At 37.4% G+C, this 17,713-nt stretch overlaps 1 protein-coding gene across 5 annotated transcripts in view; it reads left to right on the top strand.

The window, feature by feature from the left end:
• Positions 1-17,713, top strand: part of MAP4K3 (mitogen-activated protein kinase kinase kinase kinase 3) — a 65,505-nt gene that overhangs the window by 26,913 nt on the left and 20,879 nt on the right. For 2 of the 5 annotated variants that reach the window (XM_064415092.1, XM_064415091.1), the window contains exons 13-20: positions 1,399-1,474; positions 2,451-2,509; positions 5,026-5,088; positions 12,487-12,545; positions 13,671-13,709; positions 13,997-14,050; positions 17,036-17,078; positions 17,281-17,443. In XM_064415092.1, the coding sequence (XP_064271162.1) occupies positions 1,399-1,474; positions 2,451-2,509; positions 5,026-5,088; positions 12,487-12,545; positions 13,671-13,709; positions 13,997-14,050; positions 17,036-17,078; positions 17,281-17,443 (556 nt within the window). The remainder of the gene's footprint in view (positions 1-1,398; positions 1,475-2,450; positions 2,510-5,025; positions 5,089-12,486; positions 12,546-13,670; positions 13,710-13,996; positions 14,051-17,035; positions 17,079-17,280; positions 17,444-17,713) is intronic. The other 3 variants (XM_064415094.1, XM_064415093.1, XM_064415095.1) reach the window with 3 other exon arrangements.

The following is a 17,713-nucleotide window of genomic DNA, read 5'->3' as shown; positions in this document are numbered from 1 at the left end:
TTTGATCCTGAATGTAGTTCTGTGGTCATGGAGAAGATGATAGGAGGACAGGCTGTTTGTAGTGCAACACAGGCATCTGTGTCAGTGTCTAAGTGCTCACACAGTATTGCTGCAAAGGTGAAAATACCTCCTAGCCCTGCTCCAGCTGGGCTCCTGGTGCTGGAATTGCACATGCACACACATCAGACATGACCGGGCAGTGCCTCTTAATGAAAGATTATAAATGAGCAACCTTTCAGCACATGATATCAGATCAAACCTTGACATGCTGTAGCCAACCATTTTCGAAGCCCAAAGAGTCCACAATAGACAAAATGGAACTGTGGAAGGGAAAGATTGACACAAGCTGTGAGAAACAAAAAAAAAAACAATACTGCTGGTGAGAGTGGAGAAAATACACATCCACAGTCTGTAAATCTCTGCAGTTTCAAGGAAGAGCAAAGTGAACAAAAGTGGGAGGTGAAACACCATGTACAGGTGTTGGATGCTAACAGGAATCAAGGAAGTAGTGTGTGATGAAAAGGGGAGAAAGGAAATCATGTTTGCAGATGGTATTTTAGGAATGAACAGAGTCTCTGAGCTATTCATTACTTTGAAAGTACAGCAACAATGTATTGGTAACAAAAGGGTGATTCACATGCAAAGATGCTCACCATGGATCCTGAGGCAGTGAACAACGGTGCAGAATGCCCCCACATTTCTAAGAGAACTTGCAGTGGTGAATGTAGAAAGAAGAGGGAAAATCCAACAAAGGCAAAAAAAAGAAAGCCAGGCTGTAAAGTGCAGAACACATCATCCTGTAGAGAAGTAAATTGAAATTCAGGGAAAAATTAGAAGTGGAATATAAATATGAAGGTGAATTTGTGGAAATTTTGCTATCTTTCTTGCCACACAGCAGAGGAGTACCAGGAATACTCCTTTCTATTCAGCTTTGTAAACCTCAGGTAGATTTCTCATCTGCTTAAATAACGTAACTGATGACGTTTTAGAAATCAGTTTAAGTTAAAAACTGGGAAAATTATTTCAGTATCTCATGGAATTAAATCTGCCAGTAAGTCAGATTTAGTCTTACTGCTAATTTTAAAAACTATCAAGACCCTTAAACTGAATGGTGAAAAAAGAAAATATTCTATGAGCAAAGAGAAAAGCTGGCCAGCATTAGCTTTACTTGCTCAAATGCATTGTTCTAAAATCCCTTGTACTGAAGGCATTCAACAGTTAAAATGTCTCCAAATAATTCTAACTTTAATGTATTAAAAATGCATACAATCTTTACATTAGCTTTCGCTTGATTTTTTTTTGATGCTATGTTAAAGAAGCCTGCTAAAAAGTGTTACACAATACAAGGTTTCAAGTGAATATATTTTAGTATTAAAATATTTTATATTTCCCTTCTAGCCTCTTGTTGTGCCTCACAGAATTCATTCAACAAGTAGAAATGGGAGAGAAGAAAAGACACGCTCTGAAATAAACTGTAAGCATGTGTAATGTGACAATATGATGTATTTGATCATTGATATTATTTCAGCTGGTATTTTGGGTATCTGACATACATAGAAACATTTTTAGTGAAATACCTAGGAAAGTAAAAGCTTAGACTGTTTCACTTAAGGATATAAGTTGTGTAAAATATTTTTGCACATCCTTTGTCAGCACTTCAGCAGAGTTCATTATTGTTTCATCTTAATTGAACAAGACACAGCCTGAGCTCTTCTGAGAGCTGATTGACATAGTTTTATATGTTACTCCAGGAAAGATATTCAGACCAATGCCAGATTCAGCTGGGTAACAGAATGGCAAAGAATTATTCTTTCTTCGTTAATTTAGGATCTTGGATTTGCTTTTCAATTGAAACAACCACACACAAGTCAGGAAGGGAGGAGGTTGATCATTGGCCATTAAAAGCAGACTCCATCCCCCAAGTTGCAGTAATTATTTTGCTTGAATTAAATACTTAGAGCTTTAGCTGTCTTTTCTTAAGGTAAAATCGAGAGTAGAAGTGTTCAAGAAGTCCTGCCAGAGTTGTCCTGGAAGATGTGGTTAATTCACACCAAACTTTATTCAGCACTCTTTAGTGCTAGTTAGTCTCTCAGAAGAACAGATCCAACAGTGAATTCACATCATGGATAGTTTTTTTCTATAAAGTACAGCTGTATTGCACCTCTGAAGGGGACACTTCACTGCCCTATTTGCTCAGTGCTTTTCCTGTTCCTTCTCATGAGAAGGTGAGGCAAATGGCATTTGGGCTGCCTTTGTGATAGAAGAGTACTTTCTGTGCCCATTAGTTTTTCTAGCAGTCACAAGTTTGGTATGTCCATGTGTCACCACTTTCTGTCAGTGGGGATATGATACACTCATTAAACTGATTTTTTTTTCTTTTTTGTTAGCCTTTGGAGCTAAGTCTTTCCTAACTGGAGTCCAAATTCTTGTTTTCCTTTTCTCCTCTGTAGTTGGCCAAGTAAAGTTTGATCCACCGTTGAGGAAAGAGACAGAACCACATCATGAATTTGTGAGTAACAAGCAGCATGGGCTATGCACTACACATTAATCCCTACAAATATCTGTGAGGGAGGAAAAATCCAAGATCTGTAGCATATTTCCTTGGTACTACTGAACTTGTTAGTGATTTTACTGACAAGTTGTGACATAGTGGGTTTTTTGTGCCATTACACCTATAGGCAGCAAACCTCTTTACTTGTGGTTTCTACCAGGTGTGCTGTATGTGCTAAGCAACAGCTTTGTGTTGCAGCTTTCCTCTGTCCTTTGTCCCTCACTGCCCAATATACCATTCCCTTTATTGGCAGAGTTTTTTTTAAATTGTAGAATTCTTGTGTATGCTCATCTGTTTCTCTCCCTTGTTCTTGTATTGACAATGGAAATAATAAAATTGAGAGCTTGGGGAAGAGGTATGATGCATTTTAAAAGACTTTCCTCTGTATAATCCTTCTGTGGCCCTGCATCACAGCTGAGCCATGCTGAGTCTGGCAGCTATTTTCTGTCAAGGTGTATTGCCAGTGTTTCCTCCTGCAGACCCATCAGTACAAGAGAACTCAGGCTGTGAGGGAAGAGGTGTCTGTGCTGTCTCACAATGGCAGTAGCTTCCTCTCTTCTATGGAGACTGTTGCTTTCCACATTTGTGCACTTGGGCAGTTTCTTCACGTTCCTGGATAAAAAGACACTCCTTTGCTTCCTCACTGCAGACTTACGTGTTCTCTCTGTTTTTCTAAGGCAGGTGTTAAGGAGAAAAAGTTGGCTTAGTAAATAGGTGGGAGGGACACTGGCTTTGCTCAGAGTTGGTTTTTGGAAGGGTGTGTACTTAGGAATGTACTTCTGTAGTCTACAAACCACATGTGAGTCGGATTTCTGACACAGACTTCCTTGTGGTGCTCTGTAGTTGTACTGAAATAATCCTTCCAAATGCTTTGCCCTTTGGTAGTGGGTCAGCAGACTGGGTGTAAGAGGTTGTATTTAATCTTGCTTGTCCTCAGAACTGGCTGGACAGGGAACCTCAGTTTCTGGTGCCTGTTTGAGATGGAGGAGAACAGCTTACCAAATCACACATGGGATTTAGACAAGTATTTCAGATGTGTTACTTAGACCTTGGCATAACTGCATAACAGCATTATTTAGGAGTCCTGGTTATGTAAGTTTTTATTAAGTATGATAATGAAGGCAGTGCTTCCACTACAAACCCATCATTTAACTCAAAATTATTTTTGAACTTACTCCAAGCTATTTTGTCTTTGCTTCCCTGTTGTAAATAAAATACAATTGGAAGCATTGTATAGTTGAAACTGTCATGCTTTTGCTCATTAAGACTTTTATTTATACACACATAGAATTATAATTGTAAAAAGATGTTAGTGGAGAGGTTGAAGTTTTAAAAATACTTTTCCCATTTCTTTCTTTTTATCGGTCATAACTCCATGGGGCAGTGGTGCTTTTGTTGCACCTTAGGAACTTGAGTTGCTAAACTGGAGAGAGGTTTTCTGAGGGGTTGAAAGCACAGCTTTTGAGAGCACTTCTTTGACAGGTGTTCTGGAAGGGAGGAATCCAGCCTTTTCCTAACACTGTGTGTAAGCAGTTAGGACCTTTGTACTTTGGAATCTCAGAAGTTCTTGCTGCTTGGTGAGGGGACTTGAACCATCCAGATGAATTCTGCTGATAACAAAATATCTTAGTATTGTTTGTTCTGGTCAGATATTGCATAGATGAAACCTGTCCAAGGAGCTTGCCTCATCTCCCTGTCCATACAGAACACCTGTAACTGTTAGTTTCAATCTTTCTGAAGAGGAAAATTAACTGCTCCATGCTTTATGTCAGAAAGAAGCATGCAGACCTGATATAGACAGATCTATGATTTCAAAAATAATGATGTTGAGTCCAGAGACCAAATTAAAAGCATGTAGTTATAGATTAGCTGAAGAACCAATGGACAATTTAAATTGGCCTGACAAATTGCAAACAGGTGACCTATTCAAAGAATGGAAGCTTTAGCTAAGAGCCTCAGCACAAACCAATCTGTGGGAGAAGTTTGTAACAATCTGCCCACTCCAGCAGAGGTTGTCTTTGAAATGGAAGTGGGAGCAAGTTACTTCCTCCAGCAGTAACAGTGTGGATCTGTTTTCATTAAAGCAGTTCTGATGCTTTTGCTTCTGTCTCACCAAGCATGCTTAAAATTGCACTCAGTCACTTCATGTGTGTGAGTGCACAAAGCCCTGGACCCCTGCAGCATGAGAAGTTACTGTCAGTGCTGCACTGAGATGTTGAACTGGACTCTTGCTGGGACAGTTTGTCACACATTACCACAGCTCAGCTGGTGAACAGTAATTCATCATTTTGGTATTTGGTGATGTGACCATTCCCTTAGCTGTGTTTTACCTCCATTGCAAGAGCTGTCTTAACATGGTTTTGAGTTTCAACTAACAGTATCTCTTTTTTTAGCAAGAAAGTTTACATTTATGTGCATCTGACTTTGTCACAATATAAATAATTTGCTTTTCTTGATCTTTACCTAATGAACAGCCTGACAGTAGCGATTTTTTGGACAATTCAGAAGACATATACTACACTGCAAGATCTAACCTGGTATTTTTCGTCTTATGCCTTTCTTTGTCAGTGTTAGTTTTGTCCTTGTTTTCCTTTTTCAAAGTTCATGTTTTGTCCTCTTGTTGTAGTAGTGGTGTTTTCATCTGTAACAATCATTAAATGTAGCTATTAGTCTGTATATGTATTTCTGTAGTGTAGAAAGAAATTCTTATTGTGTGCAACATTGACAGTATTTAACCTGTATTCATGTTTACATGAATCACTCTTATAGAAGGGGCTCAGTGTTATGCATTCATGCATTAATTGTAATTTCTTTACTGCCATACTGTCTGTAATTTGTTCGTTTTTGGAGGGTGATTGAATATAGAAGAAACATTTTCTTGATATTTGTCTGGTAGGTTCTTTTTAAATGATGCCATGCAAGACTATAAAATTATGTAAGACTGTGAATTGTCCAGATGGTAATTATGTTACAGAATGAATATACACTTAATAGAAATAACAGAAAGTGGGCTCATAATTGTTTTCAGTGGCATTTGGCATCATTTAAAGTCTGATAGATTTTCCAAATTTTCTATAGTTGCACTGCTAAAAAACTTGGTTTGTTAGCATCACACTGTGGAAATTACTCTAGGAAGAGAGTTTTCTTATGTCTCTGCCCTTTGTGTAGTTAGACACAGACTATTGAGAAAAAGGAAGAAACATTCTGTAGTAAATTAAGAGCATTAATCTATAACTTTCTTGGATTCATGAGATATTTAATATAAGTGCACTGAGAGGAAGATGGGAGATTGGGGTGTTTCAGAATGTCTTGGGTTTTATGTGATGTGTTTTGTTTTTAAGGTTTTTTTTGTTTGTTTGTTTGTTACATCATCTGTTGGCCTGGTGTGACTTGAATCTGCCAGAAACATAGTTAGTGAAGGCTTAGACTGTCTTAGCCTTTCTTGGAAAGAAATTTGTGTATTGTTTCCTTATAAGAATGCTTCACTAATTGTTTTGAGATTAGTAGCTTAGATTTCCTTACCTGGTGGCAACACCCCCATCCTGTGCAGTTCCTCTTGTTTTGAGAGTGTGCTTTTGGCTTTTCAGTTTGGTTTGCTTTTGGTTTCCTCTTTACAGTTTAACACTTTTTAATTTTTTTTTTTTGTTTAAGGCTACTTTCAGTGTTGTCACATACCTTGCTAGCCTGGTGTTTGTGGGTCTCAGAGCAGAATGAGAATGTATCTCATAACTGGACTGTCCTTTCCCATCCTTCTTTTACTCCATGCTGTTCAATACACTCTTCAAAAATTGTGACTTATGAAACTTACCAAGTGCTGTTGTTGTCACAATCATGAGATGTGTTTTTATAGTCACTCCTCAGTACTTTCTCTGTTTCACTGCTTCCTTCACATCCTCCTGTGCTCATTGTGAATCAAAGTGGAGAATTCAGAGTTGATGGCAGTGCACTGCCTATTTGTGAGATTGTTCAGTAAGATCTAACCCTTAGAGGAGATAATTGCTAGTTGGTTCATTCTTCTGGAGGATGCACTGATCAGAGATTCTCTGTCTCCTTCTCCCACTCCTGCTCTGATAGTATTGGTTTCAGATATGTTCATTGAGAAGTGCTTTGTGAATTTTTCAAATGTTATCAAGGCAAAACAATTATACTTTTTCACAAGCGTGGTGTATCACCTACTATTGCTGGGCTCTTTCCCTGCTGTTGTACTGGTTTTATAAAATACCTCATAAGTAACAACTCCATTGCAGAGCGAAGATGATTTTAAAAAAATTATCATAGATTGAGGCATATTTTGGGCCACATACAGTTGATGTTGAAGGCAAATTTGGGGATTGAGTGACAGGATTTTGCACAGCTGGATTGATTATGTGGCAGTTTGTGCACATTACCTTTCAAATATCTGATGCCTATGATGTGGCTACCCTTAAAAATAATTTCGCTCTTACCCATAAAAATAATTTCTCTCTTTTTCTTCCCCTCCTAAGCTTTTTTGAGACACCTACCTGGATCTGCCAGAGGAATGGAGAAATTCAGTGCAGGTCTTGTTTGGAGAGAAAATTTTGTATCCAAACCCCAGTATCACTTAATGCAAATTGCAATCAGAAAGGACAAAATAGTGCTTCTCTTTCATCTTCTACAAATACACTCCTTTGATTCATAGCTAAATAAATAACAGACTATTTTGCTCTAGGTACAGGCTCTTCTGTCTTTCAAGATAGATATTTTTTATTTTTTCTGCAACTAGGCAACAAGTTTCTCAGGAACTTTCTTGGGTACCTTCCATCCTTTGAGGTTTTTTTTCCACATGCTACTTCCTGTCATTTGGAGTTCTGCATGTTCCTATTTTTCTTACTCTTATGTGCACATTAGACTTTGCATAAGGTAGATCTTTTCACGCCTTTCTGTATATTTTAAAGGCAATTGTTTGGATCCTAGCTCAAATGAGTTGCAGAGTTGAGCATTGCGTTTGCAGTGAGCTCAGGAAATGGTCTAAATCAAAGTCAACTTTAAAAATATGTGCTCTTTATTCTGGGACATTTTTAACCTATGCTATTGAACCTGAGTCACAAAAGCTTATTGTTTTTCTAACTCAAAACAAAATGTCACATTGAACCAAATGAAAATATTTTCATTTAGCTTATCCTGGTCTATAGTGAAATTCTGTGGCAAAACATTTTTCTTCCCATTTGTAGTGAGCTGAAAAATAATTCTGGTTCATACATGGAGACCTGTTTCGCACATCTTGTTAAGTGAGAAATACCATCAGAAAATTCCAAAAAAAGGATGAAGTGGAAGGAACCCCTGGTGATCTCTAGCTTACTTCTGTTTAAATTAGGGGCCTGGAGTAATTTAACCTGATATAACATGCAGTGAAAAGTGTGGAATTCTACTGTTAAAGTGACAGAGTTGAATAAAACTTGGCTTTGATATCTCAGGTTCCAACCTATAATTTTTTTCAGTTGTTACAAATGTAGCATTCATTTAGGACTTCTTTAGCAAAGAATTCAATTAGAGGTTTGCAGTTCCCATGCTGTCTGCACTGTTGTCCTTGCCAGGTGCATTTATACACTTGGTGCTATTTAAATACTTTTGTCATGGTTAGTTTTTGTTTTCTTTTGGCTCATAAATACACTGTGGGCTTAATAATTTGTGATCATTTTTGGTAGCATTTACTTTTAGGAATGTAGCATTTCCATATAGCTGTTCTGTGATTTTTAATTAGTTGTGGCAGAAAAGCTAAAATATTGCTAGGAAACAATTGAACTAAAGAGGTTGACATAGATAACAGAGAACCTTACACAGGAGCATTTTTCTTAAATTGAAGTAACTTTTCTCCTCACTACACATACATACATACGCTTTTTCTTTGCTGCAAGCCATGAAGACTCCTATCCTATTTAGTTAACATTGCTTTAAAAACATATTGCAGCTATCAGTATTGGATTTCAGAGAGTCTTCATACCTTTTCCAGCTTTAGGTAGTGAAATGGAGCATGATCCTTAGATCACAAGAAAATAAGTGGAAATGGGGGGAAAAGTGCCAGTGGTTTTTGCTCTTTTGTTTTCCTCCCCTGTATGTTTTGGGTATTTTCTGCTTGGAAAAACAATTAAGAAAATGAAATGCTCAGTTTTACTGCTAGGACGCAAAGGGACGTTCATAGACAAAATGCATGGAGAACTGAAACACAAAGGAAGAAGGGAACAGTGGTTGTGTAGCAGTAATGCACAGTAAAACCCCACTCAGCCACCAGGGAAGAATTATATTTACCTTGTTCAAAAAAAAAAATACATTCAACTTGATTTTTATGATGTGTTAGGCTATCCAGAGAAATTCAAGAATGCACTTTTTATTGAAATAAAGGCATTAAAATACTGAATATGCCTTAGGTAGTGCTAGGCTCTTTTAAAAATTAACTTCCCTTTGATGAAGCAATGAGATAGGAATTGCTTTGTCATTTTACTGAGATAGAGATGTGTGCCTTTTTCCTTTTTACGTTAGTAGTCCAAAGGTGATTTGTATTCTTTGAAATTCAGAGTTATGTCCCCAGCATTTTGTACATTTCAAGTCTTAATTTTGTCACTTTAAGTGGTCTTGTTAGATTTCAAGAACAGCACATGTAGGAAGTAACTGAGAATTCCTGGTTTGCTGTATACATTTTGGTTTTGAAGGCCTGAACACTGAAAAATAGATTTCCAGGACAGCCCAGCCCTATAGAATAAATTAGAATGATAAGACTGTTAAAGGTACAGTAGCAGTTAACTTACAATTAAATTCTGCAGACATTAAATAGCGGGTTTTTAAACTTAAGCCACAGAAGGTATTGTAGATTTGATCATTCCTTGGCAATTTGTTTCATGGCATGGCCTTTCCATCAAATGTTTTGAGGAAATCTCTATACAGTTTTTAATACTCTTTTTAGTCATTGATTACTTTGCACATGTGATTTATCTAAGGGTGTGATGTGGCTTTCTACATGTCAGCTTCCTTTAATGTTACCTAAGCTGCTGAGAAGAACTGGTGATTATTCCCTGTATTACCTGTTTCCCAAAGCAATCCCTTCCAGCAAAGAGCACTCTGATCTTGCACACAGATGAGTTGTTTCAGGAATCAGCTGTTGGTAACCTGGGGTTGCCTCTTTGATTCAACACCAAGGTCACAGACCTCTTCTCATTGTTGCTGGCTGTAGATCTCAAGATCTATTGGAATATATCTGTCTAGTCAGATTAATTCTGTGTCAATTCTGTCTGATCTAAAATCAGAGAATTTGAGTTAACTAACCAGTATTGTATGTATGTATTTTAAATGAAAATAATAATGTAGATTGATGAAGTTGATGGGTAACTTTGCATATATTAGTAATTAATGCTAATGTGTTCTTCCCTGTAGAAATCCATAACTTATAAGTCTTGACACCTTTATGTGTGGCTTTAAAAAAATCTATTTCTATTGGGTGTTCTGGTGCAGTATAACAGCTCACTGGAGGCTTTGCTGGATATGTGCAGTTTTTACAAATGTTTCTGTTTCAAATATGTAGCTAGGTTTAGTTAATATAAAATTATAAATTCTCTGTGTATTTGAAGTAGAAGGTAGAAAGAAAATGTATTTCGCTTTTTAAAACCTCTCCAGCTCTCAGTATTTATCAAGAGAAGAAAAGGAGAAATTTCCCTGATAATAGAGTAGTTGACCCTACCTTTGGAGTGAAAACCAGCAATATTTAAAGGGATTAGAAAGAGTATGCATGTCCAATTAAAATCGTAGTCAAATGTATGTTACACAACAGTAAACGGAACCAGAGACAGGTTTTGCCCTTTAAAACATTTAGACATAAATAATTCTGGCAGATGTCATCTTTGATAAGGAAAATTCTAGTTACTCTTAAAAGGTCTGGTGGCAGAGAAGGGCTCCTTTTGTTTTAGGTGGATTTATTTTTTTTCTCTTAATATTTTCCTTGTCATTGCTGTACAGTGTGTCTGTCTGTCTGTATCCATGCATTGCACTGTATGTAAATTCAGATGGACAGACTTTTGGGTCTGCCCAGCATTTTACAACATTGAGGGCTTGCCTCTTCAAGGTGAAAATCTCAGATTTCTGTAGCCCCTCAGCAACCTCACTGTCCCAGGGTTACTTTTCTCAACAGTTTCCCAGTCTTTGTTCTGGCATCCTCTTACAGAGACTCACACAACCTGTTTAACCTACTTGCTTGTGACTCTGTTGACACCTTATGTTTCCAGTCTTGTGATTTTCTGCTCTAGAGCCTGAATCCTCAAAATATCTGTGCTTGCAGGTGGAAGTTTCTGAGATTGCATAGAAGTAATAGAAGTACTTGGAGCAAAAAAAGTTGAATCTGTTTCTTGCTGGTGGATTGTAGAACATCCACTGGTGGTGAGGAGTCAGATCAATAGAGGTAGATGGAGTTTGGTGGTTTGGGGGGATCATTTAATTCTAGAATAAAAATGTTGATACAGAGATTGAAAAGTCAGTCTCTCCATGGTTCAGGAAATGGCAACACCAGGCTTGCATTTGCAATTTTTATTTGGCCCTCTGATCCATACATTCTTTTATGTCAAGTAATTATCAGTTACATAGTGGTTTTTGCACAGTATTTCAGTTGTTTTGGGAAAATATGTAAAGTCACTGAAGCAACCAAATGCTACTGACAGCTGTGGTAGACACACCCATGTGCAAACTACTACTTAGCTTTACAGGGCAGACTAAAGGGTGCAGTAAACAACCTGAAACTCCTTGGCAAGCAAAAAACAATATTTACAGCTTTGTATTGATGTGATTGCCCTTCAGCCTGGAATTGAGGGCTGCAGTGGTTTCTACTTCATCAGCTTGGAACACTGGCAAATCTGGTGTGAGACTTTTCCTCTGATTTTTAAAAATGCCTTTTTTTAAAGATCAGCCCCATCTAATCCAGATTTATTCCTCTTAAAGCTTGGCTATTTGAGCCTCTTGCTGAAGGGTGACATGCTTTTAGATATGGGTTGCAGCTGAAAGGGGCCTCTTCAACAGAAAGTGTTGTGAGACCTTTAAAATGTTTCCTGAGAAGGAAGAGTGTAGCTCCATTTATCACTAATTTAGGTGATCAATAGTTTGTTTCTTCTGGTGAATACACTCACTATTTTGGAAGCAAATTTATGCTCATATTTCTCCTGTTGTGATCCACCTGAAGAAAAAACTAGACTGTAATTATAGCAGTATTCTCTCAGCAGATGCAAATTGATTGTGCTTCAATGAGGTCCCTGTATTCCATTAATGCATTAAATATTTATACCATTATGGTTTTTATTTTAAAATAGTGTTGAAGGCCTGTTAGCACATCTTTTTCTTGGTAGCCTGTACTCCATGATTGCTGGAGCATTTGACTTTATTAATTCTGTTTTGCCTTTTTTTTTTTCCAAAGAAAAAGTCTTCCTAACCAGTATACACATATTGGTATAACCAGAGTGATAAAAACACTTACTGTCCTCTCTGGTTGTTTTTTAAATGCTTCCATGTGCTAAAGGATTTCAGGCTCCCTGCCAGAACTCCCTTCTGAAATGACTACTAAATGTGCCAGTGAGGGGTAGCTGGGTTCTGTATGGAATCTGGTAGATTGCAAAGTCCTGATTTTTTTTTTCTCTTATTGTTTTATTATTTTTGTTGTTGTTTTGTTTTCTTTTATGCAGCTAACTTTATTTGAGCAAAGAATCTCTTGTGTGCAAGGAAGGGGCAAGGGTCAGAGTTAAAAGGAATTAGAGGTGGAGCAAACAGGCAGAGAGGAGATTTTTGGGTGCAGTGGGCCTGAAAGTGGTGTTAGGGGGCAGGAGGGCCAGAGAATTCAGCTTGTTTGGTATCTCAGGTGTTGCAGAGGGGATGACAGCAGCATGGCACAGGGTGTGTGTTGGATGCTCACCTGTTCATCTTAAAAGATTCATTCTCTTATGTTTTAGGATCTACAGCTGGAATATGGTCATGGTCCTCAGTGTGGCTACTTTTTGGGTGCAAATAAGTGAGTAAGCACTGCATTTTCTGTCTTTAATTCAAGACTATTTTAATATAAAGACACATTAGCAAAAACAGATGTAGTAAAATAAGTCAAACTTTTTTCTCTCAGTTAAAATTCCAAAATCACTTATTTATTTCTAAAATAATAGTAACTCCAATGATACAGAATTGCAGCACTTTTCAGTATTTGAGGCTGTATTGACCATATTGTCTTTGTGGTGGTGTAAGCTTCCTTTTAAGAGCTGTTATCTTGGTCTACTTGTTTTGGGATATTCTGCATGATAGGTCCCACAGAGCACAAATTTACCCCATCTGGGAGCTGCCAGTGCTGCTCTTTGACATTACTTTATGTCCTTCTTTATCTTGTAGGGCACTAGGAACATGCAGTTATAGATCCTTTAAAAAATAAAATTTAACCTTTCTTAGCAAGCCCTTTAACTTCATGCTCATACTCTTAATCATCTTGATGTATTAATCATGAAATAATTCTCCATGTAATTTTCCCTTTGCACACAATTACTTAATTACATTTATGCATGCCAGAATTAGGAGGCCTACCTTTGATTTGCTAAATTAAATCATTCTAAAAATGCAGAAAGCCTAAGCATAGAGCATGATCTTTTTGCATAGTCTTTAATTGGGAAAAAATCAGTACTGATCATTTTTGAAATCCTCTTGTTCCTTAGTCCTGTGATTCTTCTCTGTGTTTTCGAACAAAAACTTGAGTATGAAGTCCAGAATGTTACAAAAATTAACCAGGGAAGAATTAATTTATCCTAACAGTAGTTTCACACTTGTCAGTCTGTTTTGTTTAGTATTATGATTTTCTTATGGATTTCTTTTAAATTGGATTAAAGTAACACAGTCCTTGTTTTACAGTAAGATGAAAAAGGACCATTGCACTTAATAGCAATACATTAATAAACACACATGAAAGGGTGTTGTGTGAACACTAAATTTTAAAAATTTGCAGCTGTGTTCGTTTTTATGTGGATGCTGGATGAATATTCTGAAAGCCAGCTGAAATAACATACTTTGAATTATTTACTGAAAGAATCATAGGTGCTTTTGATAATTGTGCTTGTGTACCACAATTAAATTATGTTCTTGTTCTCATTTAATGCTGAAGGAGTCTCTTAAAATCAGTTGAAGAAGAACTACATCAGCGGTAATTCTATTTCTTTTTTCCTCTCGTGTGTGTTTCAAAAGTAATTCATGCATTGATTTTTTTTGTCTGTCACAACTGCTTCTTGTTTGTCCCTGTGCTTGCTGAGAGCCTGTGAGAGACACTTAGTTGCCTAGATTGCAACTGTACTTTAAAGAACAGTAATGATTTTTTAAAAGACAGTAAAATTCTATAAAAGAGGTAGATTTTTGAGCTCAGAATGTTTCACAACAGTCAAGGTAAATTTTATACAACTCACTCAACCATATTTATCTTCTTCATTTTCTTAGGGGGCATGTGGCACATTTAGAAGATGATGATGATGCAGATGATGATTCTAAACAGTAAGTCCTTCTTTTAAAAACAAAATCAGACTCTTGAATAGATGAGTATTTGGAAAAAAAAAGGTTGAATCACATTCTGTAACAACTCGGGACTCATTTTGCTATGGCATTCTTAAAGATAGGGATTTTCACGTTGTTGCTAGATTACATCACCATAAGTTGTCTTATTCTGCTGATTGTTATCAATGTGGGGGGGGAATGTTGTTCCTTGATTGATACAACTTTGTTTTTATTTTCTGTTATGGAACAAAATTTTGGCATCATTATATTGAGCCAGTAATATGTCTGACTACAGTCCTAGTACCTTCTTTAAAACTGATAGCTGTATTTCAAAATAAAGCTCATGAAAAGTAGATAAAATATATACACTACAGGCTTTTCTAGATGTTTGAGTTTGCTCTGTGTTCTCAACTAGGAGGATGCTTGTATGGATGTTTGGTTTTTGGAATAGAGCTGACTTCCTTTACTCAGAGAGAGCACATATGACTGCAAAGGCTTGTGTCAAATTAATAATGTTCATATTAAAATCCCACTTGTATAAATATTCTTGGGCTCTATTTGATTGATAGATGAGAGCTGAAACAATTTAAAGAGCAAAACCTGTACATGTAGATTTACATTCCTAAAGAAATCTGGTCTAAAGACCAAAATGAACAATGCCATTGAGACATAATTTTTGTTTGCTTTCTGTTAATGGGTAATTTGGAAAGCTGTTGCTTCATACAAGAAACCTTTAAAACATGTGTTATCTATTGCTGGCATCTCTCTCTTGCAGAGAACCAAACTATAATCTCTCTTTTTTTTTTTTTTTCTTTTTTGAGTCATTTTACTGCTTTTGTGAACTGCCTCAGCTTGGTTCCTCCATCCATATGAACCTCTGGGTGTTTTGGGTTTTTTTGTGTACAGCTCTGTTTCTGTTCATTTTTATTTCATGTTTCTTTTGCCCCCTACACTTCTTGCTCTTTTTGCAGCCAGTGCCATCAATTCAGTAATGTTCCAGGGCTTGGAACCTCTTGATCCCTGCTGTCTTGAAGTGCTAGCACTGATTTCTTTGAGTGCCTTGAGATCTGAGATCCTTGCACGAGCTCCATCAGAACTTTCAAACAGCACTGACTTCTGTTGCTTGTGTGGCTCTTGTGTTTCTGTAGATTTTCTCTTTTAGGTTAGGCAAGAAAGAGCCTGAGAGAGCTTCTGGAGAGGTTCTAATTTGTCTGACCCTGGGGACCAGTAGTCACTGATTGTCTTCCAGAATTGTCTTTGTTTGTTTCTTCTGATATATCAACCTAAGTACTTGTGCCCTACAGAGAGGGTCTGACAGTGTGTAAAAGCTTGAATCCCTCTACCTTGGGTTACAGATTCTGCATCCGTGCCCTTCTCTTGATATCTGCTGGAGCCCAAAGATCTGCTGCAGTTACTGGTTCATCTGCCTGATCTTGATTATCTTTCTGTGGAACCCAATGAAGATTCAAGGCTTTGGTTTGATTTATATTCTGTGAGGTGGAGCTGCAGTTGAGGAACACCTGTGACATCAGTTACTTCTCCCTTCAGATCCAGAACAAAACTAGAGAGTCCAGTGTACCCCTTCCAGCCCAAACTGGTGCCACGGCATGAAATTGAGTGATAGTAGCAGCAGAGGATCCATGTTTCAGAGAACAATATCAAGTTATCACTCTTCATTTAACAATTTTGATTGTTTTGATATTTCTGTTTCTCTCATGTGCAGCAAGGCTCTGATACTTGAATTTCCTGGTTATGGAAAGCAGCAATTACTGGGGCACTGCCCTGCATGGGTAGCAGTGACAAGCTGCACCTAAACCCTCTTGTTCAGACAAGGGCACACGGTCCTTTGTCCACACATCTGTCACATGCATGCCAAATTGTTGCCTTTTTGCTTTCCTTGCCTGCCCAGTAACATTGGTTGTCTGAAATGCAGGAAAAATACAAAAGAAATGGAAATGGACCTTGAACCCTCATGACAGAGAACTTAAACTTGGCCCCATATTATTAAGAGAAGATAATTTCTTCCACCAAAGCAGCTGAAATGCATGACACAGGGGAACTTATTCTCAAAATCCCCTTCCAGCTTCTCTGAAGTACAAACAACAGATAAGATGCCAGGACAGAAACTCCTAGAAAGAATGAAGCCAAGCCGACAAGTTGTTGGCCTGTAAACAAACAGGCAGATATCTTACTGCTTTGAACATAATTTAAAAATAAGGAAGATATTGTGGACGAACATCAAGTTTCCCGGTTTATTTAGTGGAAATAATTTTCTGTTCCTGAAAGATCAGGAAACAGAACAGTGCAAGAGGTTTTAAAAACATGAAAAATTTCAGAGTTTAGTGTTTTCTTTTTAAATGCAGCATATTTTTTAAACCACAGAGCTGGGAGAGGAAGAATGCTCCTGGTGCTTCAGCTATGTTGTTTTCTGATAATATCTTGTATTCTTGGACCAGACTGCTCTAGCATGAAAAGTTGTATTTCCCAAGATTTCCATAAAAAAAAGAGACGCATCAACAAAAACCAACCAACCTAAACACGAGGGTAGCCATCCACTGCAGATGGATTTTACTTCTATGTGTAAAGCTGTTTTAAGTCATCAGTGTAACTTCTCCAGGGAATGGTCTTCATTAGTTTTCTTGTAACTCCCCTCCAGCTCACTGATACCCTTAACTTTCTCCTCTCAACAGGGCAAATGTCAGGCCTCTTCTGTTTCTTCTTACTTGTTCTGCACAAGTTTGTGCATCTTCAACAAATCAGTTCATGACATTCTGTGCTCTCTGGGGGGGAACATGTGATCCTTGTTTTCATGTAGTATCTGAGGTATAACAAAATGTTTGAAAGTATTTGTGATGCAGTTACTTGGATATAATAGTGCTCTTGACAAGTTAATGGTATTTATTTCTGTGGCATTTTTAAAACCCTGTCTCTTCTTGAAGACTGCTATTCAAGTTTTCTCTCTGTTTTGTTTTATTTTCTTTATAGAGCTACTATGAAACCTAAAGTGCCACCTCCTTTACCACCAAAGGTAAGTGAGGGGGATTTGGTTGCTCAGCAGAAAAATGCACTTTAAATAAACAAATAAATGGAGAATATTAAAATTACTGTGGTGGCTCTTTACTTGTGAAAATTTCAGGATCAAAATTCTGCATGTGGAGCTTTTAGCTCATTGATAAGTGGCATGGATGCTTTGAATTTTTATGTTTTGATTATTACTATGTCTCTTTCAGCCTAAATCAATATTTATCCCCCAAGAAACTTATTCTTCTGAAAATGAAAATCAAGGGACCATCAAGAGATGCCCAACATCAGAGAGTCCAGCAAAATCTACATCTCATGTTCCACCCAGACCACCACCTCCTCGGTTACCTCCACAGAAATCTAATCCTTTAGGTAATAAACATGACCCCAAGGAGTACACAAGTATTTCTTAAATAATCTAATGTGATTTTATATCTGTATTCTTAGCTGTGTACACATTAAAAGATATTGAGGTAATTTTTCTATGGTGGGCAAGTAACAAAGTGCATGAAAGCCAAAATTCATGAAAAAAGCATGCTTTAACTCTTCAAAGGGTCAAGTGTACCTTCTATCAAAGTCACTGACACCATTCCTGCTGATGCCATTGGTGACACAATTGCTTTCCTAAGCAACAGGCTTATA

This window comes from Passer domesticus, chromosome 3, assembly GCF_036417665.1.
Source record: "Passer domesticus isolate bPasDom1 chromosome 3, bPasDom1.hap1, whole genome shotgun sequence".
Lineage (NCBI taxonomy): Eukaryota > Metazoa > Chordata > Aves > Passeriformes > Passeridae > Passer > Passer domesticus.
The sequence above is the reverse complement of the archived record's forward strand: the minus strand, read 5'-3'. Positions and strand labels throughout refer to the sequence as shown.